Below are 22,736 nucleotides of genomic sequence, written 5' to 3'. Positions count from 1 at the left end.
ATCAAATCTAGCAGCGCCTTGAGCTTATTCTCTACTCTAGTCATGTTAACATAGTCACTGGTCATGAATCACGCAAGAAATACATTCTTAGCGGCAAACATGAAGCAGTACTTTCGTTAAAGTTTTGTGCTCTAATTATGTCAACCTGAAATCCATTCTTAGCAGCAAACATGATACTGTCGTTAAAGTTTTGTACTCTAATTATGTCAACCTTTTAGAAAAACCTTGTGTACTGTAATGTTGCTCTGGAGTTAAAAAGTTGTAGTATTTGAGTTAAAAAGTTTCGTCGGAAAATACTAAAGAAAAGTGTGGCGATGCACTTGCGCTAATTAGCCATCCCAGCATGAGTTAACGTACATGCTGTTTTTCCAGGACGGGAACAAATGTTGCATTCAGGATTTGCCCGTGCTGACATGTTAACAAGATCAGTAATGGCTCACGCGTTCCATTATCAAGATGGATGTCTGCCAACATTACAAAACCCAACAATTCTTCCCTCCTCCTGCATTCCTCAAGCGACCAAAAACAATCGACTTACTAATTTTACAACTGGAGTAACTTCTAAGTAAACCGACTTAACTAATTTTACAACCGGAGTTAAAGCTGACGAGTGATAAAATACTTATGTCGTCCAAAGTGTTTGTATTCTTGCACGATGATTCCTCAATGTCATAGTCCTCAAAGTAAGGTGCCGACTGCTTCACATCAGGCAGGCCTCTCGCCGTCTGATACAGTAGGTTTCTGTGATGTGCCTTGATCACCATCTATAGGGGCGCTTGCTCTGGGCGGTGATGGTGGCTGCACCTCTGAATCAGGATAGGCAGCCTTGTACCGTGCTCTCAACCCTTCATCAACAAGCCTTACTCCATTTAACTGGTTACCCAGAGAAAGCCATCTGAGCAAACAAAGAAAAAGGGTAAATGGTACGTAAATGGTTAGCATCTAGTTTGAGGACAAAATAATCTAGGGGAAGAAGAATACACAGCAGGAGCATACCCAGCATGTGCATTATGCATTCTTGCAAACAGTTCCAGCTTCCTTGTCCTTGGGCTTATTCTTTCTAGCATGGGGTACATCTGCACAGCAAAACAAATTTAAAGAATGTAGGAGTATAGCCTTGAAATGAGCATGTTTATTATTACAGTAGGGAAGAAAAACATTATAAACTATAGTTAGAATTTTTTTATAAGAAAAAACACAATGCTTTTGCGGCGAGTATAGAACCATGAATCAAAGAAGCGAGTGTACCTCATCAGGTTTTCTGCTTGTTTCACGGACTTCAGCAACAATAACATCAGTGTCAATGTTCCTGTTGACTAAAGGGTTTCCTTTTATTCCAACAAGGCAATGCTCTTTACTATGATTCAACCAATGACCAGTGCGTCCAGTTCGAATAATACGTTGAAGTTGATTGGTCTTCACCCAAATAATTTCCTCCACACGTTTGTAACCCCAGAGCTCCAAACTGAAGAATGGTAAAAACAAGCAACATAGTTGTCAGTAAGAAAATTGTTCAGGCTGAAAGTTCATTCAGGGAAAGTTTACACTTGGCAGTAGACATTAAGTAAAAACAAAATTCAGTAAAGGAATGAATATGACATAACTTGTTATTACAGTAGCATCTATATCCTATCGAGTTATTTGAGTATGAAGTGTGGGATATCTAAATGATCTGCACTCAGTAAGGGGCATTAGGATATGAACAATGCTAAAATGCTACGCAATTATTAATTAACCTGTTGGTACTGCTGAAGACAACTAATCAAATATAGTTCTGGAAACTTACCACTCCCGACCAAGTTCCATTGCACGACCAGTGACCCATAAGAAAATTAATCCATCAGTTTGTAAAGCAGGGACATTAAGGGTCCTCATTTCATCATCAGCCATTGTGCCATATGGCAATTCCATATGAATATCCCAAGGGGGATCGGCCATAATTACTCCAAACTGTCCTAAGATATCCATTCTGAAGTTTCGGATGTCACAGTTTATCCATTGAGCTTCTCCAAGCTCTACTTCTGAACAATATTCAGCTCTCTGGAGCCTTATTTGCCTTGGGGGTGCAAGAGCACCAGCCATCATTGGAGGTATATCTGGTGTTTGGTCAAGCTCGTAGTGGACATACTTGCAGGTCTACAGATTATAGGATATATGTAAGATACAAAAACACACATCATAATAGAGGAAAATACAAGGGTGTATATGCCATAGTCACCTTTGTGTGACGGCAAGTGTCGAGAAAAGAACAATCTCCTAGGTTTGTATCAGTATGAGGAGCAATAATACGGCGGAAATGGACCTGCTCAGAATGAAATATAAACAGTTACTTCCAGATTAGTTGTTACCATGAACAGCTAAAAGACCAGATAACAAAAGCTATTCAAGTATTCAAGGAAAAAAATGTGAAGATTTTGATTGGAATAAATTCAAGTAACCAGAAATAAGGCCTAATATGTTAACAGGATAATTTCATCGTCAAAGAGGCCATGATTGTGGATAGGCACATCATTTTAAGTGATTGAATCAAACACAACAGGTTTTGCTCTACTGTTGTTAAAAGTAGACAAAATGTAACGTGCGGAAGTACACATTGTGAAAAGGGGTGCAGGACACTATCACCACAGACCTTATCACAGGCAACAAAAGATCCACTTTGGCGTCGGCAATCTTCTTTAGTTAAGTTGGTACAATATTCCTTCAGCTGGGAACCACCTTTTGTTTTAAACTGCATGAACATAAAACCATATTAACAAAACAAGATGAATGATTTTCATGTCAACCATATTATTACAATTAAATGTGTAAGAACTGGAAGAGTGGAAGTTATAAGTGTCGAGAGGTTGACAATATATAGGCAATGCAGATGGGTCAAACAACATTTAACAGTTTTACTTTGACAGTCGCACTAATTCAGTGCAGAATCTAAGCAATTTATGATAAACCGTTCATTATAGCAGTGTGCCTCCGACAACTAGCTGTTATGCGTCCTATGATAGTTTTAACAACAGCAATGCATAAGTAGACCAGCTCACAGGGGCGGGCCCAGAGGGTAGTCCAGGTAGGCCCAGGACTACCCTAGAATTTGGCCTAGAGAAGATCAGGTATTTATTTTTTCTTGGCCCATGAAAAAAGCCTGGCCCAACAAACAAAAAAAACCCTAAGTCTCTTCTCTGTTCTCTCCTGTGCACTCTCCCCTCCCGACCGACCAACGGCGACAGCGCTCCCTCGAGCCGCGAGGCCGGCGCAACTCCGGCGCTCCCACCGTCCGGTGAGGCCGCTACTCACGCCGCCGCTCCTCCCGCCGCGTCCGTCGGTCGGCGGCCTCCCGGCTCACGCCAGGCGCACGCCCATCCGTGGCGGCAACGCCGCTGCCTTCGCGCGCCGCGCCGGCGCCCCCGCGGCCGCGCCATCTCCGCGACTCTGCCCCTGGCCGGCTGGCCGCGCCCTCTCCGTCTCACGTCCGGCCGTTGCCCAGCGGCCTCCCGAGCTCCCGGCTCCCGCGGTCCCGGCGTCCTGCCCGACGCCGCCAGCGCCCAGCCGCCCCTGCTGTAGTTGGCTCACTCATTTCTTAGTGAGCAGGTTGGAACCCAATCAAAACACAAACTTCTATATAGATTTATCAAGACTGAACTTATACAAGGTCACACAACTACACAGGTCTGCTGCAACTCTCGACAGCACACACGGCAAAGAAAACAGCAGCAACGCCACCTGAGAGGCTGAGACAGCAACGAAGAAAATGCAAGTCCAGGAGCGAAATCACAAGGCAAGGCTTGGATGGATTTCCTTGGCAAAAAACATACCGTACTCTTACAGACAGCAGGCAGCAAACCAGATGCAACTAATCACCAAAAAAAAACATGGATCAACCTCATCTCTTCAGGACTACCTCTGGACCATGATTCACTGCAGTCTGCAAACCAGCATTCCACATTAACTCGTGTTGCTAGGGATTGCAAGAAAATCAAGCAGGATCGTCCTGCTCTGATACCATGCTGTAAATTTTGGATGATTTGGACCTGGTGTCCCCCATCTCCTTGTATGCAATGGTCTTTACATTTAGTCCCTAAACATATACATATTCACTAAGACACATAACTCAACAGGGGTCAATTGAAACTGAAGAAGAACCGCCGCTGCTTTATGATGTTGATGATATTGAACATGATCCAGGCTTAAGGGCTTCTATTTCAAGTTTTGATGCCAACGATCAAGATGCGGCTAGAAGAGGGTACATTCTAAAAGGTCCATGCCAACTTTGGACCATTTAGGTAAGATTCAAACTTATTTGTTATTTTCTACTTGTATTGAACCATTTAGAGTTATATACCGTATCGTTTACCACATTTTATATCGAATCATATTGTATTGCATTCAGATTTTTTTTTTTGCTAGGCCTACCCTGGGTTCAAATCCTAGGTCCGCCACTGCCAGCTCATTTACTACTACAGGACTAACAGTGTGAGACTACATCAATAACAAATCAGCAACCCAAAGCATCACTAACTACACAGTGCAAACAACAAAACCACTAGCATAGGTGAAGGGAAAACAGACCTTCGCTGCCACAGCCGTCTCCTTCGCCGTGGGCCGGTGAATGAGATCTAAAAGTTCCTCCCCGGTCTTGGTGTTCTGCTTCTCTCTATATGTCTTTTTGTTCAGCAGCAACTCAAGATCCTTAAGTTCGTCCTCCTCGCTCTTCTGCTTCTGCTGGTTAGGGCTAGGCCCCACACCCCCACCCATTGTGATAACTCCAGCTGGTCCCATGAATGGCCGCTGCAGCGGCATCAACCCTGGTGGCACGCCGGGCACCCTCTGCATCCCCTGCATCGTCATGCCCCTTGGCCGTGGGAATATCGGAGGCATCGAATGCGGCCACATATCCGGCTGCGGCTGCTGCTGCTGCGGTGTTCTTGGTATCATTGCGCTGCCGGCATCGGTCTCAGAGGGGGGCATCTGGGGGGCTGGAGGAGGTTGGAGTAGCGGCAAAGTAGCGGATTCTGGCAGCTCCTTGAGGAGCTTGTTCCGGTCGATGGCCCAGACCATCGTCATCGACTTGCCCCCAATCATGGCCTCCTCGATCTGCACACCGCCGGTGTCCTCGGCTATGCGGCGGAGGGCGAGGACTACAGCGGAGGCCGCCGAGCCGCCGAGTTCGGCGGCTAGGTCAGCGAGAGCAGTCCGCTCGGCCTCGCTGGCGGATGAGCTCTCCGCCTGCAGGCGGCGGGCGAGCGCGGCGGCGTCGATCTCGGCGAAGGGGACGAGCTCCAGGAGGCACACGGCGACCATGGTGCGCACGGCGTCGAGGCCGCCGGGGGCAGCGGCGACGGAGGCAGGGGAGGATCCGGGCGAGGTCTTGCGGCGGGTGGAGCGCGCCGGGTCAGGGAGGGCGCGGCGGTGGTGGGGCTTGAGGGCGGCGGGGCTCTTACCGTGGCCGCCGTCGGGGTTCGGGGTGGGGACGAAGGGGCGGTCGTTGAAGGCGGCGATGATGCGGAGCGAGCGGTCGAGGGAGGGGACGAGGTCGGGGACGAGGCGCTGGAGCGATGCGACGAGGCCCATCTGCGTCTCCCGGCGGAAGCCGATGGCCTCCTCCAGGCTCCGGCACTGCTCCCGCATGGCGGCGAGGTCGTCGCCGCCGGCGTCCGCCTGCGCCTCCATTGCTGTTGCGGCTGCGGCGGAGAGGTCACGGGGGTTTGGGGGTCTTGCAACTCTAGATCGAGCTTGACACGACGCGATACGGCCTTGTTTGTGCAGCTACGTGGCGCTTGCACGGCCCGGCCTGTTATAAAGTCGAGCCCATTTGAGAAAGGGGACGCGGTGGCGGGCCCAATAGCTGGCCGAAAGCAGACAAGTTAACCTGCCACCTCAGCGAAAACCACTCTTACAATAATCTATGAAGTCAAATTACACCACAGCCTCATCTTTTTCTTTTGCTTATGCTTATCAGCCAAAATTTAAATTTTCAACTCTCAATTTGGAGTTGATTTTTGGGTTTTTTTTCATCGAAGTTTATTTTTCAGTCTTTACTTTTAGATCGCTAAAAACACGTGTATAAAAATTTTATTCACAAACTGTTTTTCGTTTGCAAATACTATGTTCTCTTATTCCACGACGGAGCCAGTTTCAAATATCTTTGCGATTAAGGAATTCAAATAAACTGGACTTATATTTTGAGGGAGTCCTACTGGACTTATTCCGCCTAGCCCCTTGCGTGCACAGTTGTGTGGAGGCCGAGAGGAGGCGGAGGGAGGCCGCGCTGGCAGACCACTTACTTGAAGGCCGACACCCACGGCCCACCTCACCGGCCCACACCCTCTTTTCTCAATCGGAAGTCGGAACCGTGGCGTCGCGTTGTGGTTCCTTTTCCTACTGGGTTTCGAGTCCGCATCTCGCACGGCTCCGCCCTCCCCCTTTTCTTCGGCGACACGGCGAAGGCGCAGACTGCAGATCGGAGACCACTCCCCTCTCTTAAACCCCCGGCACACGGCGGCGGCAACCAAAACCGATCGTCCAGAAACCCAGAAGGCACGCAGCGGCAGCAGCAGCCCACGGCAACCCTAGATCAGCCAGCCATGTCCCGCGCCGTTGACGCCCAGCAGGAGCCCACGGAAGGGCGCCGCTTCTACTCGCCGGATCGCCCCGAGGGCCTCGCCTTCCCCACCTCGTACCGCGCGCTCTACGACCTGCCCACCTCGCCGGAGTGCCTCTTCGAGGAGGACAAGTTCCGGCAGACCCGCACCTGGGGCGAGAACCTCACGTTCTACACCGGCGTCAGCTACCTCGCCGGCGCCACGTCCGGCGCGCTCGTGGGCCTCCGCCGCGCCGCCGCCGAGGCCGAGCGCGGGGAGTCCGCCAAGCTGCGCATCAACCGCGCCCTCAACCAGAGCGGCTCCGTCGGCCGCGCCTTCGGCAACCGGTTCGGCATCGTCGCGATGCTCTTCGCCGGGACCGAGAGCTTCGTCCGCGACCAGCGCGACGGCGCCGACGACTGGGTCAACACCGTCGCCGCGGGGGCCAGCGCCGGGGCGCTCTACCGCATCGCGTCCGGCCCAAGGTCGATGATCGTCGCCGGCATCCTCGGCGGAGTCCTGTCCGGCGCAGCTGTCGCGGGTAAGCCGATGCTTCAGAGATTCGCGCCGAAGCTATCCGCCAGATTGGATTATTTACGCTGAGTAAAATTTCAGGCTGAATTACTACTCAACATGGTGTGCGCCTGGAGAAGTTTTTATTCGTAGTATCTAGCTAGCAACTCTGATCTCAATTAATAGTTTGTAACTGTTCATATTTGGTGTCCTGCAAATTAATGGACAAAAAAATGCTAATCTTTTCGTTGAGAATCATATTTATACTAATACTATATACACTTTAAAAAATAAAACATAGTGGTGACGGTAACTCCATCCCTAACCGACCAATCGTTAGATCTTGATATGGGTCGGTTCATATACATCACGCACTTCAATCTTGGCAGACACGCCGATTCTTCAACTAATCGTTAGATCTCGGTATCGGATGCATATCCTTCCCACGAAGCTGAGTGCAATTTATTTGCCAGGTTGAACTACTACTCAATGTGGAGTTCCTGCCTCTCCCACGAAGCTGAGTGCAATTTGTTTATCAGGTTGAATTACTACTCAATGTGATCTCAGGAAAAGTTTTTATTCCTAGTATCTATAGGAAAGTGATCTTAATCTCGAGCTTAATCGTCCATGGCCAATGCCGGATTCATAGTTCATATATTTTTCATATTTGTGTTGTTATTCGTGAAGTTTGATTTCACTATATGTTTGCACCTTGTGAAACCTGTTAACGCTAAATTTTAGCGATATGTTAAACAAGCCCTCTCGGCAAGATCATTTGGAAATCCCGCGCGCCGGCGAGATACAAGTTATTCATGTTTCTTGCCGTCCGCAATGCTTGTTTAACAACTGACAACCTGTAGCGGCGAGGTTGGAAGCTCGCGCCAATTTGTCACCTATGCTCCAATGATGGCCAGTCATACTAACACATCTTCCAGGGTTGCCCCTTCTCAACCCTTCTCGCAACAGGTTTGGGTACAGATTCGGACTCGTTTGAGTCTCTCCTGTTCTCCATCGTCTTCGGACTTTCCCAGTTGGTGGCTTACTGCCTAGCACTCCGTTTCCAAGGTCGACCGTGGGACGTTCGACGCCGGAGTCATCCTCGTAACTTGGTAGATCTAGAAAGAGCGCAACATGTGGGTATTCGATGGAACAACCTCGTCGGTCCCTTAGTTGTGTGCAATCATGTGTGATGAGTGGGAAACTTGAAAATCAAAGGCTCTTTAGTTTGTTGAGTATTGCCACAACACCAGTTTCAGAGAGATTTCAACCTATTGTAATTTCTTAATGTTGTAAAGGCGATGTACCGACGCACTGTATTTGCGCTCCCTCTAGAGAGGGTATGTTCGTAAAGTTTTCTCCCTTCTCCTTAATATACATCAGTCGGCATCTTCATCGACCCAACGATAAACAACATCAATCTCTTTATATATTTGTAAGGTTTCAAAAACATGAGTCGGATCGTGTGGTTGTTGTGTATGCTTCACTGAAATAAAGGTAAGTAGCACCCTAAACACACAACAGTGTGCATATCGTATCTGCACAAACACGGAAATTGTTCAAAAATAGCCTCTTTCAGGACAGGACATGGATATACCAATAATTCAATAATCATGATTGTAAGGTTGGTGTCTATAGTCTTCCAATTATGCGTACGTTTTTTCATACCTGGACCCAGATGTATCTTTTCATAAACAAGATGAATAGACCGGCCATCGCAAATCTACTAGCATCATCTCAGGTACTTATCCGTTTCACAATGTAAGACTTTCTAGTATTCCCACATACATATAGGTATTAATGAATTTAGACATATGGAGTACTTGGCAGCTGCTGAAATCAACTTAGTAAGAAAAGCTCCGTGACTATATCAGATTCCGGTCCTAGACTTTTCCATGTGTAACTCTAATCGATTATTTTGATCCTATAAGCAATGCGCGTGAGGAGAGTTTACGCAAAGGAAGAGAATACGCTTTCTGTTCGAGTTCACGGGAACCAACAGAAATACGCCTTCGGATCGAGTTAACAGGTTAACAGAATACGTCTGCAAACCCCAAACCCTCCTCGGACCTCGGCGCCGCCCAAAGTGCGACCGAAGAGAGAGAGAGAAATCCTCGGCGCTTCTCCATGGCGGCGGCGGCGGAGGAACCGGAGCCGAAGCCCGAAATCGAAACCCCACCGCCGGCCCGCGAGCCTCCAACTGAGCCACCAGCCGCCGCCCCCGCCCCCGCCGCCGCAGCCAGCGACCGACCGCTGCAGCCATGGGAGCAGCACGCGGCGGTGATAAACCTCCCGCGCTACGACTACCGCGCGTCGGGCTCCCTCCTCCTCCGCTCCCACTCCGGCTTCCTCATCACCTGCCCCATCAGTGCGTGCCCCTCATCCATGTTTAGACTTACTCGTGCTATTTTAGCAAAAACTATTTTGTTGGATATGGATACGTAGGGGAAGACTAGATACTTCAGGTGGTGGATTTGTTAGTGGATTCATTCGAGTGACCCCTGTGACGCTAAAAGGTACTAGTAGCATTTAGATCATTAGATGTGGATATTGGAGGCGCAGAACTAACTACCTTTTTGTTACCCTTCGACTTTGGTGTATGAGTTTTTAGTACATTGTTGTATGGATATCGGTTAGCTTACCCAATGGTTGTATACTCGACCCTGCCAGACACTTCTTCTGTTGACTTGTCAGTTAGTAGTTGATGAACTGTAGTTGTATGTGCTGAAAAGTAAATCAAATTTACAACTGTTTAATGTTGGCATAGTTTATAAATTTGTGGTGGATCACCTGCAACTATTGTACTTTTATTTGTCATAATGCAGTATAGGAGAAAAGGAAAAAAATATGGTGAGAAGAAAAAACTTCGCTATACTTGCCAGTGTCCTCAGTCCTCATGTAGTCCAGCTAGAAGATGAAGCTGAGAGGGGGCTGACAAGTAGGCCAAATACACACTAACTAGACATATGGCAAAACTGATGCTTTTTTTTTTGCAAGGGATATCTGCATGCTTTCAAAAGTTTATCGACATATTTCAAACGATTTGGAGTTGGGGGTGAAAACTTAAACCATGGAAAGAGTTGAGAGACCAAAGGTGTATTGTCTTAAAAAAATAAGTAATGATGTTTGGTCTGCTGTATGTGCATTCTGGAAATTGTAACATGCTCACTGAGTCAAGGATTGAATAAAATCTGTAACCGCTTGTGTAGCCAGGAGTGTTCTTAGGTATGTAATGTGCTGAAGCATCAGCCAAACCACTTAGGTTGCGGTTATTCTGGAAAGTTCTGCTGGTCTTGAGTGATCTGGGTTATCCTACATTTTATCCCTGTTTTGATCTTATTCCTACTATTGGGTTATTTTAGAATCCAGCTGCTACCCTGTGACAGATCTTACAAAGATATTTATTAAAACAAATCTTAAATATAGCTAAATTCTACATATACACTTAATTTCTATTCACTACTGCAAAAATTTGATGTGATCATCATCTTCTTACAGAACGTGAGAAAAGCGCAACAAAGGAAGCCATTTCCATTCTTGAAAATGTAGGTCTTGCTCCTTATTCTTTGGTTGTTCTTCTGCAATGGATAATTCTAGCACATAAAACTTAATGTTACAGCACATTTGCTACCATCTGAATATCTTGCAAGTATAGAGCAACTTTAAGTTGTAGTATTTACCTTTGATTGTGGTAGTTTATTCATACTTTGGGCAACCATTTTCCACTTCATCTTCCTTACACTCTATTCTGAAATATACTGGGTGTGCTACTGTTTTTCGCCAGTCCATTGGTCATGCAAACAGCTATAGTTCTGAAAAGTCAGAACCAAGTGATACGGAAGTTTCAGCAAAGAAAAGGAAAATATGTTCCGAGACACCAGATATTGAAAATTCAGGAGATGCAGTAACATATGAGAAGGGTGATGCTTCAGAAACAACTGGTTAGCATCAATTGTATTTCATAACTTATTAGCCACATTCATTCATTCAATCTAAAGGGTGTGATTTTGGATGGTTTGGTTACCTGTCTTTTTTCTAACGCTGTGTCTTTTCTGGTTCTGTAACAGGCAGTGTAGAAAAAGACTCAGTTTCACCTCACTCCAAAACAAGTAAAAATGTTGACGACACTTCAAATCTCTCACTGGTTAAACTGTCAAGAAGTGGCTTGCTTTTCTTTTCGTTTCCTAGCGGAGGCCTTCGTGTTGTTCAAATGCTTACACAAATGTTTCATTCACTGCATTCTGGCAAGCTTAAATCTCCACAGTAAGTTCTTAACTTCATTAGACACTCATTCTCTCAAAATGCTGTTAACAAAGTTGATTTATTAACTACAGGCTTCAGCTGTCATATGGAAGTGCCGAAAAGTAATAAGCGATCCCACATATTACAACATACTATTTCTAGAGCACGCTTTGTCTAGCATAATTTCTTTTACTAGCAGATTCACCACTCACCACCACCACTACTCCCTTTTAAAAGAGTATAGTTAAGTTTGTCAACCTTGATTCAGTTTTCAACTTCAAAACTTGTTAATTTCGGTACCGTTTAGTGACTGCGCAATATGTTACGCTTGCTTGCTTCTTTCTGCTAATATGCTGAATGTGTGAATGATGTGCAGTGTAGACCAGATCACTAAGAAAGCAGAAGAAGATAATATTATTATCATTTTGTCCTTTTCTATTCTAGATTTGCATCATAGCGATTTGATTTATGCAACCTATTACCATTCATTTGTTCAAGAAATATGGCAGCAGTGCGTCTTTCTGCCAACCAATTCCGTATGCCATGATTGACTCTAGTTGCACTGGAAAATTTCTGATTTGAAACTATTCAACCTTCAATGGGCAGATGGTGTCATCGCATATTTCCTATTCAGGAAACATGTGTTCTGTCAGAAGCAGAACTACATACTACTGTGTCAAAGTTATTTCTTGACTTTGTAAAGAGTAAGGAAGACCAAGATGAGCCTATCAAGGTACACAGCATATTGCACTGCTTACATTTACTGATTGGATTAAACCGTTGATGGAATCCAATCAATCCAGTTCTATAGCTGGATTTCTCTTGTCCAGTTCTTTTGTGATATATATTTGCCATTGCAGATCTCATATCCAGTTCTCTTGCCATTGCATGTGTTGAGTTAAAAATATTTCTTGTATTTGGTTTAGTTCTCTAAAATGGTACTGTAATGCTATGCACAAGTAACAAAATTACGCATTTCTGTTATCCTAATCATTACCCATTGAAATAGCTTCATGCTTTGAACGGTTTATAATTGTATCTATCTTGAAAATGGCATGGGCTTTAGCATTGGCAGCATTATCTCGTGGAAACATATCAACTGTTAATATTTCATATAATGTTAACCTATGGTAAAGTTCGCAGTTGGGTATAATAGAAGAGGCATTGATGAAACAGAGATGAAAGGGCAGAAGAATGGCAATGAAGGTTCAAAACAACAAACTTTAATGGACAGGGACCAATGCTTCAAGGTCGTTGCTGGTGCCGTCAAATCAGTTGCTGAGAACTCAATTGTGGATCTCAGATCTCCTGAGGTAAAATCGGTTCCTTGAATGAACCTCTCAATACTTTAGCAGAGTTACTTGCCAGCTAACATGGAGGATTTAAAGAACCATAATCTAAAGACACCAAATTGGAAAAACAACAAAGTTATCAATGCTGACTAGTGAAGTTAGCGTGTTATTTTCCACTCGATCATGATGACAACTGAGATAAGTTTTTGAGTCTTTGGACAGTATTGACACGTGATTATCTGACATCCTGCAATTTCAGCACGTTTACTTTTGGATGCAGCAGATGTCAGTAAGTCAATATTTTTCATCAAAGTTGTCATCATCAAGATTGTTCAATAATAATCTTTTTGGTCCGCTAAGTATACCTCTACTTTCACCACGTCTTTTTGTTTGAACTTTGAAACCCAACGGCCAACTAGGTTTTCTGATAGTTCACAACTTTACGTGTTTTTTGGCTTCTACCATGGGTTCCAAATGTTATAATTCACTTTTCAATAATATAAACGAGGAGTGATGAGAGTAAAATGAAACAAACTAATTTACTAGTGAGATAAAAAGTTGGAACCATTTATCCAGAGTCATAATAACTATGTAAAGTTGAATTCTATGTATACTTATCTGCTCTTTTACTTTGAAGCGTAGAGGACAACTTACACTTTTAGATAACTTCTGCACTATCATGTTTGAATACGCAATTATATTCTCTGTTCTTTTACTTTAAATACAGAGAAAAACTTAAGTTTTAGATCTATGGCCTTTTGGAAATTGCTTTGCACTGTTGTGCATAAATCTTGCATACTGTTTTGCACAATAAATGATATATTCTAATGTCCAGGTGGCAGTACTAGTGGAGATGCTCCCTATTTCTGGGGTATCCCTGGGATCTTCAGTGGCTGGGGTGTCCGTTCTCCCGTCTGAACTCATCTCGACTAAGCCTCGTCTCTGTGTCAAGGCTTTGGTGCCTGATGCAAAAGCGGCAAAGAAGAAGTGATGCCTCCTTGGTTGATATCAATCAGATGGCACCGTGATGGGCATAATACAGATGATACAATTTGATCAGTCTGCTCATTTCAAGTTTACAACTCTGCGGCAGCTTGAATCTTCTATGGTCGAGATGGTTTAACAAACATCAAACCCTTCCATGGTTGCGTGCTGTTCTACGCATCATATCATCTGTAGTCCCCACCAACTGCTGTTTGGCTGGTTTTGGGTAGGTCAGTGTATAAGTTGCAGCCCTGCAGAGTTCGTTCATGCAGCTCTTGGAGGGTACTTCTTGTCGTTATTTTTGCATGTTGCGATGTCAAAACCATGAGGTCGCTGGCTATTATGGTGTTCTACTGTTTTCTGAACTTTATCTATTATGGCCAGTTCAGACAAAAGCATGCATGTTGCTGAAGAAGCAGCTACTGAGATGGCTTTTGTTTCGTCCACCGTACTTTTTCCCTGCAATCTACTGTGGTGCTCATCATGGTAATAATGTGTACTTGAGATGAGATGCTGTCAGTCTGAAACTTTTGGGTAAGTGGTAAATGGTTTGATTTTGACAAAAGATGATGCCATTCGCAGTATCAAAGGTAAGCACAGAAACTGACGAGTATATATTCCTAACCACCTTTTTAGATGTTTTCTTTACTTTTGGCGACCAGAATAGTGTTGTATTTGTCAATCTTTTAACCAGCAAATCAGTGGTCTACGTGACATGTTTGCTTCTCTTAGGCTTTTGAGAAACAACAACTCGAAACAGACAACACACGCACGCACATGAGCTGACTATGTTTTAATCATTCTGTTTGTGTTCCTTCCAGCAGAGCGAGGGAGAAGAAAGAAAAGCACATGGTAGCTCTACTACAGTATACCCATGAGTACATATTGCTTATAAATACAAGCCTGAATTTAAGCTACTACTGTTTGATCTCCTGACACATAATATACTGTGCAACATGTGAGCTATCACTACTGATGCTAGTATGCTACTCTGAAATTCCATTTATATATACACTTGCGAACCTCAAAATTATCACCTGATTCTTTTATATATGCTGAATGCCTTTAGACAAGGAATAACAATTTCAGGACAGGAGGAATCTTCTTTGTTCAGCACATTCCTGCAGATGCAGGAGCTGTCAAAGTCGGTGGCAAACTGGTAATGGGTGATTTTTCTTATAGGCCGCCCTCATTTCATTTCCACTATATCTAGTTAAAATGTGCAGACCTTTCATAGTTCATGTATGAATTAAACTGTATTTGTGGTATGTTGCAAAGATCTTGTGAAAAATTTGAATTCATGAGGGCCCAAAGTTTGCATTCCTTGATGTGTCTAACTAGGGTTAAGGAGGTGAATTGAAAAAAGGGAATTTTTTTTTTTTGAAAAAGATAATGGACAAAGGTTGTGTTTAGTTCCCTTCAAACTTCTAAAAATTCTGTCACAACAAATGTCTGGACACATGCATGGAGCATTAAATGTGGATGAAAAAAAAACAATTACACAACTTGCATGTAAATTGCGAGACGAATCTTTTGTGCCTAATTACGCAATGATTTGAAAATATGGTGCTACAGTAAACATTTGCTAATGATGGATTAATTAGGCTTGATAAATTCGTCTCGTAGTTTACAGGCAGAATCTGTAATTTGTTTTGTTGTTAGTCTATGTTTAATACTTCAAATGTGCGTCCGTATACGTCAAGAAAAAATTGGAGGAGGAACTAAACGCGGCCAAACTAGCACACAAAGCTCAAATGAGGGGAAAAAAGGGTACATGTCTGAAATGCTACTGTTTTGCGTTTGAAATTCTAGCCACTTCTACCAGAGGCCTTGCCAAAGTCAAACATAAGTCACGCATAAAGTACTATTCATATTTTACAATCTAATAACAATAAAATTACTAATCATAAAAAAAAATTTGTCAAACATAAGTCACGCATAAAGTACTATTCATATTTTACAATCTAATAACAATAAAATTACTAATCATAAAAAAAATTTAAATAAGATGGACAATTAAAGTTGGACACGAAAACTCAAGTCCGCTCTTAAAATGGGACGGAGCGAGTTCATGTTTAGGAACCGTGTAGCCTGCTATTGTGTACTCCCTCCGTTTCACAGTGTAAATCATTCTAGCATTTCTCACATTCATATTGATGTTAATGAATCTAGACATATATATTTATCTAAATTTATTAACATCAATATGAATATGGGAAATGCTAGAATGAATTATATTGTGAAACGGAGGAAGTAATATACTCGTCTGTAAATCGTGTGTCGAGTAGCTAGCTTATAAGTTTGAACTTGCTCTGATACCTTGATCCATACGATCAGCAATCACAGCTTCGAGGGTGTTTCACGAGAAACGAGATCAGCAGAAATTAGTAATAGCACCATGACGAGGGACTGATCAACAAAAACTACCATAATTATTAATATTAATGATCTAAATTATGATCCACATATTGACAGGGAAAGTTCCAGGTTAACTCTCCGGCCAACAAAGCTGCACCCTGGAGGCCCAGAGCAGTCAGTACTGAAGTTCCTCGGCGACGGCGAGATAACGCAGCTGGCCTCGCTGGGCCAGGAGGAGATAGCGTTCGCAGCTTTCTGGTCGACGGCTAGCGACAGCGGCGGTGCGCGTTTCTTGACTTGTTCATCTCTAGTTGCACTTCTCACCATGAAGAATCTACTTTCGTGGTTCTCCTTGCAAGATATCTTCATGTTCCTGACCATATGGTTCAGTTGATGTGCTTTGGGTTTACTAATCTGCAAAATCCAACGACACAGCAAAGGTTAGGAAGATATATCAAACTGTTCTAAATGTTTAACTGCATTTCAAGCAAGACAGGCTTTGTTTTGTCCTGCTGCAACTGTCAAATTTATTTCCCTGATATGCAGGTTGATAGCCCATATATACGAGTGCAGTGAAACTGTAACACACAGAAGGAGCTACAGATCGAGCTAATGTGCTTCCAAAGCAAAATATTTGACACTAGTCAACTTTTGCTACTAATTTGCAGCCGGAGCAGGGGCACCAGAGAGCTTTCATGATCTTGTTCTTTCCGTCCGCACCGCGCCATCATCGTCCATCATGAAACTGCTGCGTGCAACTGCAAGGATAGCAACCGAGTTCTGCAAAAAGCCACTTCTTTTGGCTTATCATTGTCGATGAGCTGAAGGGAATGCTCTGAGGCAAAGTTACACCACCGTCGTGTTCCTATCAGAAAACAGGGCTCTCAAGGGCCATTTGTGGCAGTGTCCTATATATACTGGTGCCTAGTACAACTGTGACAGTGTATGTACCACACTGTCCTAGTATTTCTATACTATGTATAAATTCTATTAATCCTGTTCTTTTCTTCTCTCTCTCTTTTTTGAAGGACACGTCTGGAGTTTGTTGACCTTTGCTGGGATGTGCATGAACATGCCCATATCGATGCCAATCAGAGATATGACTCCCAAGTCCTAATAGGTAAAGTGTCCTAGTATATCTTTGGACACTCTAGTCCAGTTCCATATAAGTGAACATGTTATAGTATGCACGATGAGGGAAAGGAGGTAGGTATCAGCAAATCTAGCTAGCATCTGGGAGAATTATACGAAAAAAATATTACGCCAACCATGCAGCAATATGCATAAAGCTAGGAAGAAAAGACTAGAGATAGTGAGAGACATGTGAAGAGAAAGATCAGTGGCGGCAAAGCAGTTAAGACAAGAGAGCTAGATGTATCTTCTTTTGATAAGCCTTTTGTTCTTGCCCTAGCTAAGGTTTCTTTTAGCTTTTCTTTTTACCTGGTGTACCATAAAGGGCTCCTCTCTTCTTCCCTGCACCCAAAATCCCAGTGCCTGATGAAGGCTTGAAGCAGCAGCAGCAGGAGCACGAGCACGAGCGGCAGCTGCAGCATCGTGTTGATCTGATCTCCTCCTATCCATGGACACTTCTTGCAGTCGCATACAATCATCGATGAAGTACCGGGTGCCTGCAGGAGGAGCACTACTCCTCATGTCACTGCTCCCTTCCATGCATCTGTATTTGCCTGAAGCTTCTGTCCCTACCTTGGCCCTGTTCATCCAAAGAGAAGAGCGAGAGAATGAGTATGGAAAAGGTGCTTGTGCCTTAAAGAGATTAGGCCACTAAAGATAATCTTTTTAACTTAGCACTATTGGGAGCTAGCTAGAAAAAGCTAGCGGCAGCAAAACCTTTTTATGGGTGGGCACATGAATTCCTTGGGGCTCTGCTCATCACTGCCGAATGAGTGCTGCTTCAGATGTAGCTGTGGCTGCATATCTGATGGTAACATGAGAAAAGAATAAGAATAAAGTCGGTTTAGCTTTCCATTAGCAATTCACATGTGTGCTGAAGAATTACAGCCCCCACAAGTCCACAACCACAAAGTGAGGTCCTAATTTACACCAACCAGAACTGGGAAGTTTCAGGAAGTTTAGATCTCTTGTTTCAGATAGAGTAATGTAATTAGTATACAATAATTAGGCACGTATAACATTGTCGAATTATTACACTATAATCAGCTCCTGTAAAGCATAATCCAATCCCAATTCCCAAGAAAGAGAAGAACTAAGTTAACAAAGCCTCACCGTTTTGTCCAATGCCATGCCGTGTGCCTCTGTACATCTGTCGAAATTAAACAAACAGTAAATTCTGGTGTACTTTCTTATAATTCCATGGTCGATGACTAGTATAGCAAAATAACGCCTGAAGAACGGGAGAATTGAAGCTGACCTGTAGGTGACTTTTAACGTGAGATATGGTAAGCCCTCTGACATCCATGAGCTGAAGAATGAGCTTAGGAGTTGCTTCTGCAGTTAAACAACGCCATTGAGAACATGAGGCCATTGGAAGACAGAGATCGCATGAATGTACGCACGCGTAAGTGAGGGTGAACAAACAAATGGATAAACAACACCCGTTCCAGAGAGAGATCGAAGCAGAGATCAGCAAGAAAGCAGGAGAAAGGAATTAATTGAAGTGACTGATCTGATCGACGATCGATCGAGGCATTACTTTGTTGGCCGCCAAGGCAGTCGATGGCTCGCACGAAGCTGCGGTGGAGCTCCGCGGTCCATCTCAGCCTCGGCACCTTGGACCTGTTGTACTGCCTCGCGGCTCCCTTCCTCTCGCCGCTAATTCCCATTTTACCACTCGCTCGATCGATCAATCTCCCACTCTCCACGCCGTTTCGCTTGTCGCCGCCGCCGTCGCGCGCGCAAGCGCTATAGCTCTCTCTGACGTCGCGCGTGTGGTGTTTGCCTTGTGGGCTTTGGCTGATGGCTATGCGCTCATGGCTGCTATATATCGATCGTTGGGCGTACTACGTACGGAGTACGTGTGCGGTAGCCGTCTAGGGTTCGCGACAGCGTGCCAGGCGGCGGGCATCGGCAATAGCGATCGATCTGACGGATCCGCGCGCGCGCGGCGCAACCACGCCCCGCATCACGAGACGAGACGCGAGATGCATGGCGCGGCCATCATTAGCGGGAATTCAATGGGATCGATGGCTAGCTAGCTGCTGCTGCTCGGCTCAGCTCAGAAAGCGCGCGCGGGCGGACGGACGACAGGAAACGCGCTGCACGTTTTGTCGACCGATCGATCGATGGGATGCACAGTGTATATAATTGCCGCTGTACATTGCGCTAGCTAGCTAGCTACGGTGGAGCTAACGTAGTTAGTTACTCCCAGTGACGTATAAGGGAAGAGAGGAGGACTAAGCAGACTAGATAAAACTGCAACTCTCCTAGCTTTTCTGTAAAAAAGTTTAGTAGGGGTTTCGTGGCGACTCCTATGGCCCTCGCGTTAATAGTGGAGGCTTAGAGTCATCACCGTCTTCATGTTAGATTCGTCCCAGGCTACTAGCTAGCTTGTACAAGTACGTGCTTACCAGTGTGTGTTTATGCATACCTGCACGAGTACATGTGAGCCTACGTGGCCAGAGCTGTTTGATGGCATTGCAGTAAGCAGTTACGGCGCAGATGGAAGAATATATCAGGCACATTCAGAACGGCCGGGACCTCACCCCTTGCTGCGTGGAGGAAACGTACATATAGGCATCGAGAGCTAGCTAGGTAGTAGGTGACATGGCTAGCTAGCTCCGAGCCTCCGACGATCCGGCTTTGACTGCTCGATCGAAACGTACATGGTCGATCATGGTGTGATGTGGCCCTGTGGCTAGCATGCGAGAATCGCGTCGTTACTCGGAAAACCTGAGAGACACAGACGCGATTCTCGCACTACCGCTCGTTGCACGTTGCCCGTTGTTGGTTTCTTCCGTTCTAGGCACCGGCACGCCGCCCGCAAGCGCTATGACGTACTACCTTCATCTCAAAATATAGCAATTTTAAACTATGATATGAATCTGGACAATTGACATACGCTATGATCAGTACGACACGAGCCGTCGCGCGTCCAGGCGCGACCCAATCGCGATCGACCAGAATTCCCACTGGACCACCGGGGAGTACGTACATGAAATTTAGCAACCGCGCGCGCGCTTCTGCCTGCGCGCATCACGGCCCATGCGTGTGTGGCCTGCGTACCATGTACTCCGTAGTAGATGCTTTTCGCAGTGCACGAGAGGGCGGCGTGCCGGCGGGGCACAACGGCATACTAGTAGCTAGCTCGCGTACGTCGTTCGGTCGAACGAACAGCACAAGGGACCGGAGACACGGGCACACAGCTCACGTCGATCGGTAGGCGTGTACTGTGCAAAACATACTGGAACATAACTCGTAAACGGAAAAGACTCGGACCGAGAAATTTGGTCACTTTATCCAGAGGCGGAGCTAGGTTTGGAGGAGAGGGGGGCTCAACCTTCTTCTTCCTCCTCCAGCCCCCTCTCTCCCCCATTTTCTTCTTCCTCTCCCTCTTCCCCCCCCCCTCCTCCCTCATATTTCCATGGAGTCCAGCGGGGTAGCGGGGCTCGAGCCCCCGCCCCCACGCTAGCTCCGCCGCTGACTTTATCCTGTTTGGCATACTTTTTCAGATCTAAAAATTTTTTAGAACTTGTTACTTAACTTCAAATAATCGTGGGTCTGTGACCGTGAATAATTTTTAATATTTGGATTGATCATTTTGTTTATATTTCAAAGAAATTATAACATTTTAAACCCCTTATAATTTAACTTACAAACTTTAGACCCATTTTGTATTTCAAATAAAACCTAATTCAATCACTGGATCTAAGCAATTTTTATTCGGTCCATTCGGCCACTTTCATGGTTAACTGAAATACTTTAACAAATAGAAATTTGATAGTAGACCCACCACCAGCCCAACAATATATATAGTAAACGAGGGGGTGAGGTTGGGAACCTCAAGTTAAAGAATACAGCCAACTCTCTCTGTATTCCTCTCCTCACGGCCCCACCCACATGGGGTTTACGATTCCGAGATAACCTTCCGTTTCGGGCTCTCACAGAATGACGATTTTTCGCAAAATCCGGTGAAAAGTCGGTAGATTCCGAATAAATTTTATAAACCAAAATTTGAATACAAATTCTCTGAGTTTACTGATTAGCTCGCGAAAACCAGTCGGCTTTGGTGAAATTCCGAGCGAAATAACCGAAATTTCAATTGGTGACTAGAAAAATAGGAAAAAGCCTCGTCGAAACCTCGAAATTTCGCGAAATTCGATTGGTTTTCATCGGAATTGTGAATCCTGCACCCACCCAGCTGATCTGATGTTTGTTTATAGCTAGATTTTTGCAAAATGCCTATGCTCCTCAATTCTCACTCATAGGGTCTATTGTCCAATCTGGTCATGACCAAGACTGAATTGCTCGGTCTTTAATTCTATTGTTCAGAGCTGATCATGCTTTAATTTCCATTGACAGAAATCTACTAAAGAACGAATACCTAGACTGAATTTATCAGTCTAACCGAATACACACCTAGGCATGTCGGCTCTAACGAAAGAGACTAGTTATATATCACTCAAAATCACACAAATGCAATTACAAATATAAAGATAATTTAATTACATTATAACTACATTTAAATTGTAATGTAATTTCATTCAATCGTTACTTTTTTGAATAATCAAACCAACCCATACATGCGTGTAGCTGGACTATATCAATGTACTCATTTCGTTCCATAAAAAACCAACCTAATACTAGATGTGTACTACGTTGATTTTTTATGAAACAGAGGGAGTAAATGAGTAAAGGATGAAATTAGGTCTAACTTGACAGCTTGATCGGTAAAAAATTGAAATCCAGTGAAAATCATATGTCAAAATAAAACGTATGATTTTTAAGGAAAAAAAACAAAACGGCATATATATAGCAAAGGAATAAGTCCACTTTGACTCCCTTAAAAGTGACCCGAATTTAATTCATGACCCTAAACCGTAAAACCGAATATCTCGACACCTGAACTATTGAAACCGGTGCAATTTGACTCCCTTGGTGGTTTTGGAGGGTGGTTTCGCTGACGTGGCGCTGACGTGGCAATGTTGACCTAGTATGTGGGTTGACGTGGCACTTAAGTGGCATTTGAATTAAAAACGTATACGTGGGACCCGTTTGTCATTCACACATATTGAAAATTGTAGGGCCCACTGACATGTGGGCCCCACATGTCATCCCCTCTCTCTTTCTTCTTCCTCCCCTCTTTCTTTCTCTTTCTCTTCTCTCCCCTTACGGCCGGCCGCGGGGGAATAGGCTACAACGGCGGTGGGTGGGGGCCAGAGCGGCGGCGGCGGATTGCAATGTGGAGGAGGAGTCGGCTACATACTGGGCGAACGGCGCGACCATGGGAGTAGTAGTAGGAGTGGGCGCCATTTTTCGCCTCCTGACCCGGAGTTGGGGTCGTGGAGGGTTCCGGCCATGGGGGGCCGAGACGGCAGCCTCCTAGGGCATGAAATGCGGCGAGTGTAGGTGAAGGACTCTCCCCTGAGCTCCACAACCACACGCCGTTGGCCTGCGCGGTACGCGCCATGGACAGCGCCGGGGCGTTGGGCGGTGACCAGCGCGCGGCAGGTCGACGCGGTCGTCGTGGAAGGTGAGCTCGCCGCCGCCGCTCTGCCCCCGCCCGCCGTCGTGGCGAGGCAGGTCGACGCGGTCGTCGTGGAAGGTGAGCTCGCCGCCGCCGCTCTGCCCCCGCCCGCCGCCG

At 45.2% G+C, this 22,736-nt stretch overlaps 4 protein-coding genes and 1 long non-coding RNA gene across 6 annotated transcripts; 3 read left to right on the top strand and 2 right to left on the bottom strand.

The window, feature by feature from the left end:
- Positions 1-363: 363 nt before the first annotated feature.
- On the bottom strand, positions 364-5,715 carry LOC4330284 (mRNA m(6)A methyltransferase). Its single transcript, NM_001416818.1, has 7 exons — positions 4,561-5,715; positions 2,630-2,728; positions 2,219-2,302; positions 1,787-2,136; positions 1,249-1,465; positions 997-1,076; positions 364-895 (listed from the first exon to the last, which is right to left on the bottom strand). Exons 1-7 carry the CDS (start codon positions 5,659-5,661, stop codon positions 706-708), a joined length of 2,121 nt encoding a protein of 706 aa, NP_001403747.1. The 5' UTR covers positions 5,662-5,715; the 3' UTR covers positions 364-705.
- A 731-nt stretch (positions 5,716-6,446) lies between these two features.
- On the top strand, positions 6,447-7,343 carry LOC4330283 (mitochondrial import inner membrane translocase subunit TIM23-1). 2 transcript variants are annotated; one of them, XM_015769382.3, is made up of 2 exons: positions 6,447-7,113; positions 7,188-7,343. In XM_015769382.3, the coding sequence occupies exons 1-2, from the start codon at positions 6,576-6,578 to the stop codon at positions 7,190-7,192; spliced, it is 543 nt and encodes a 180-aa protein (XP_015624868.1). In that variant the 5' UTR covers positions 6,447-6,575; the 3' UTR covers positions 7,193-7,343. The 2 variants fall into 2 exon arrangements, with proteins under 2 accessions (XP_015624868.1, XP_015624867.1); XM_015769381.3 differs by having other exon boundaries at positions 6,447-7,343.
- Positions 7,344-9,148: 1,805 nt separating this feature from the next.
- Positions 9,149-14,046, top strand: LOC4330282 (uncharacterized). Its single transcript, XM_015772106.3, has 7 exons — positions 9,149-9,450; positions 10,581-10,627; positions 10,867-11,023; positions 11,150-11,345; positions 11,931-12,057; positions 12,461-12,637; positions 13,452-14,046. Exons 1-7 carry the CDS (start codon positions 9,210-9,212, stop codon positions 13,605-13,607), a joined length of 1,101 nt encoding a protein of 366 aa, XP_015627592.1. The 5' UTR covers positions 9,149-9,209; the 3' UTR covers positions 13,608-14,046.
- A 1,964-nt stretch (positions 14,047-16,010) lies between these two features.
- LOC107276067 (myb family transcription factor MOF1-like) lies at positions 16,011-18,885 on the bottom strand. Its single transcript, XM_015769034.3, has 6 exons — positions 18,630-18,885; positions 18,348-18,424; positions 18,203-18,239; positions 17,807-17,894; positions 17,399-17,669; positions 16,011-16,372 (listed from the first exon to the last, which is right to left on the bottom strand). The coding sequence occupies exons 1-6, from the start codon at positions 18,757-18,759 to the stop codon at positions 16,055-16,057; spliced, it is 921 nt and encodes a 306-aa protein (XP_015624520.1). The 5' UTR covers positions 18,760-18,885; the 3' UTR covers positions 16,011-16,054.
- LOC136355361 (uncharacterized) lies at positions 16,098-16,985 on the top strand. The gene is made up of 3 exons (XR_010739577.1): positions 16,098-16,239; positions 16,318-16,398; positions 16,505-16,985. It is a non-coding gene; the product is annotated as an uncharacterized lncRNA (long non-coding RNA).
- Positions 18,886-22,736: the final 3,851 nt, after the last annotated feature.

The sequence above is a fragment of the Oryza sativa genome, chromosome 2 (genome assembly GCF_034140825.1).
Source record: "Oryza sativa Japonica Group chromosome 2, ASM3414082v1".
Taxonomy (NCBI): domain Eukaryota; kingdom Viridiplantae; phylum Streptophyta; class Magnoliopsida; order Poales; family Poaceae; genus Oryza; species Oryza sativa.
This window is presented reverse-complemented; position numbering and strand designations above follow the sequence as displayed.

Excerpts from the sequence above, each read along its gene's own strand:
- LOC4330284 (NM_001416818.1), bottom strand. The coding sequence starts at position 5,661 with ATGGAGGCGCAGGCGGACGCCGGCGGCGACGACCTCGCCGCCATGCGG. Across the intron at positions 1,466-1,786 it reads ATGGAACTTGGTCGGGAGTG|TTTGGAGCTCTGGGGTTACA; the intron begins GTAAGTTTCCAG and ends ACCATTCTTCAG. Across the intron at positions 896-996 it reads ATGCATAATGCACATGCTGG|ATGGCTTTCTCTGGGTAACC; the intron begins GTATGCTCCTGC and ends TTGTTTGCTCAG.
- LOC4330283 (XM_015769381.3), top strand. The coding sequence starts at position 6,576 with ATGTCCCGCGCCGTTGACGCCCAGCAGGAGCCCACGGAAGGGCGCCGC.
- LOC4330282 (XM_015772106.3), top strand. The coding sequence starts at position 9,210 with ATGGCGGCGGCGGCGGAGGAACCGGAGCCGAAGCCCGAAATCGAAACC. Across the intron at positions 10,628-10,866 it reads CCATTTCCATTCTTGAAAAT|TCCATTGGTCATGCAAACAG; the intron begins GTAGGTCTTGCT and ends GTTTTTCGCCAG. Across the intron at positions 11,346-11,930 it reads GGCAAGCTTAAATCTCCACA|ATGGTGTCATCGCATATTTC; the intron begins GTAAGTTCTTAA and ends TTCAATGGGCAG.
- LOC107276067 (XM_015769034.3), bottom strand. The coding sequence starts at position 18,759 with ATGGGAATTAGCGGCGAGAGGAAGGGAGCCGCGAGGCAGTACAACAGG. Across the intron at positions 17,670-17,806 it reads ATGTGCCCACCCATAAAAAG|GGCCAAGGTAGGGACAGAAG; the intron begins GTTTTGCTGCCG and ends TTGGATGAACAG. Across the intron at positions 16,373-17,398 it reads AGCCCTTTATGGTACACCAG|ATTAGTAAACCCAAAGCACA; the intron begins GTAAAAAGAAAA and ends TGGATTTTGCAG.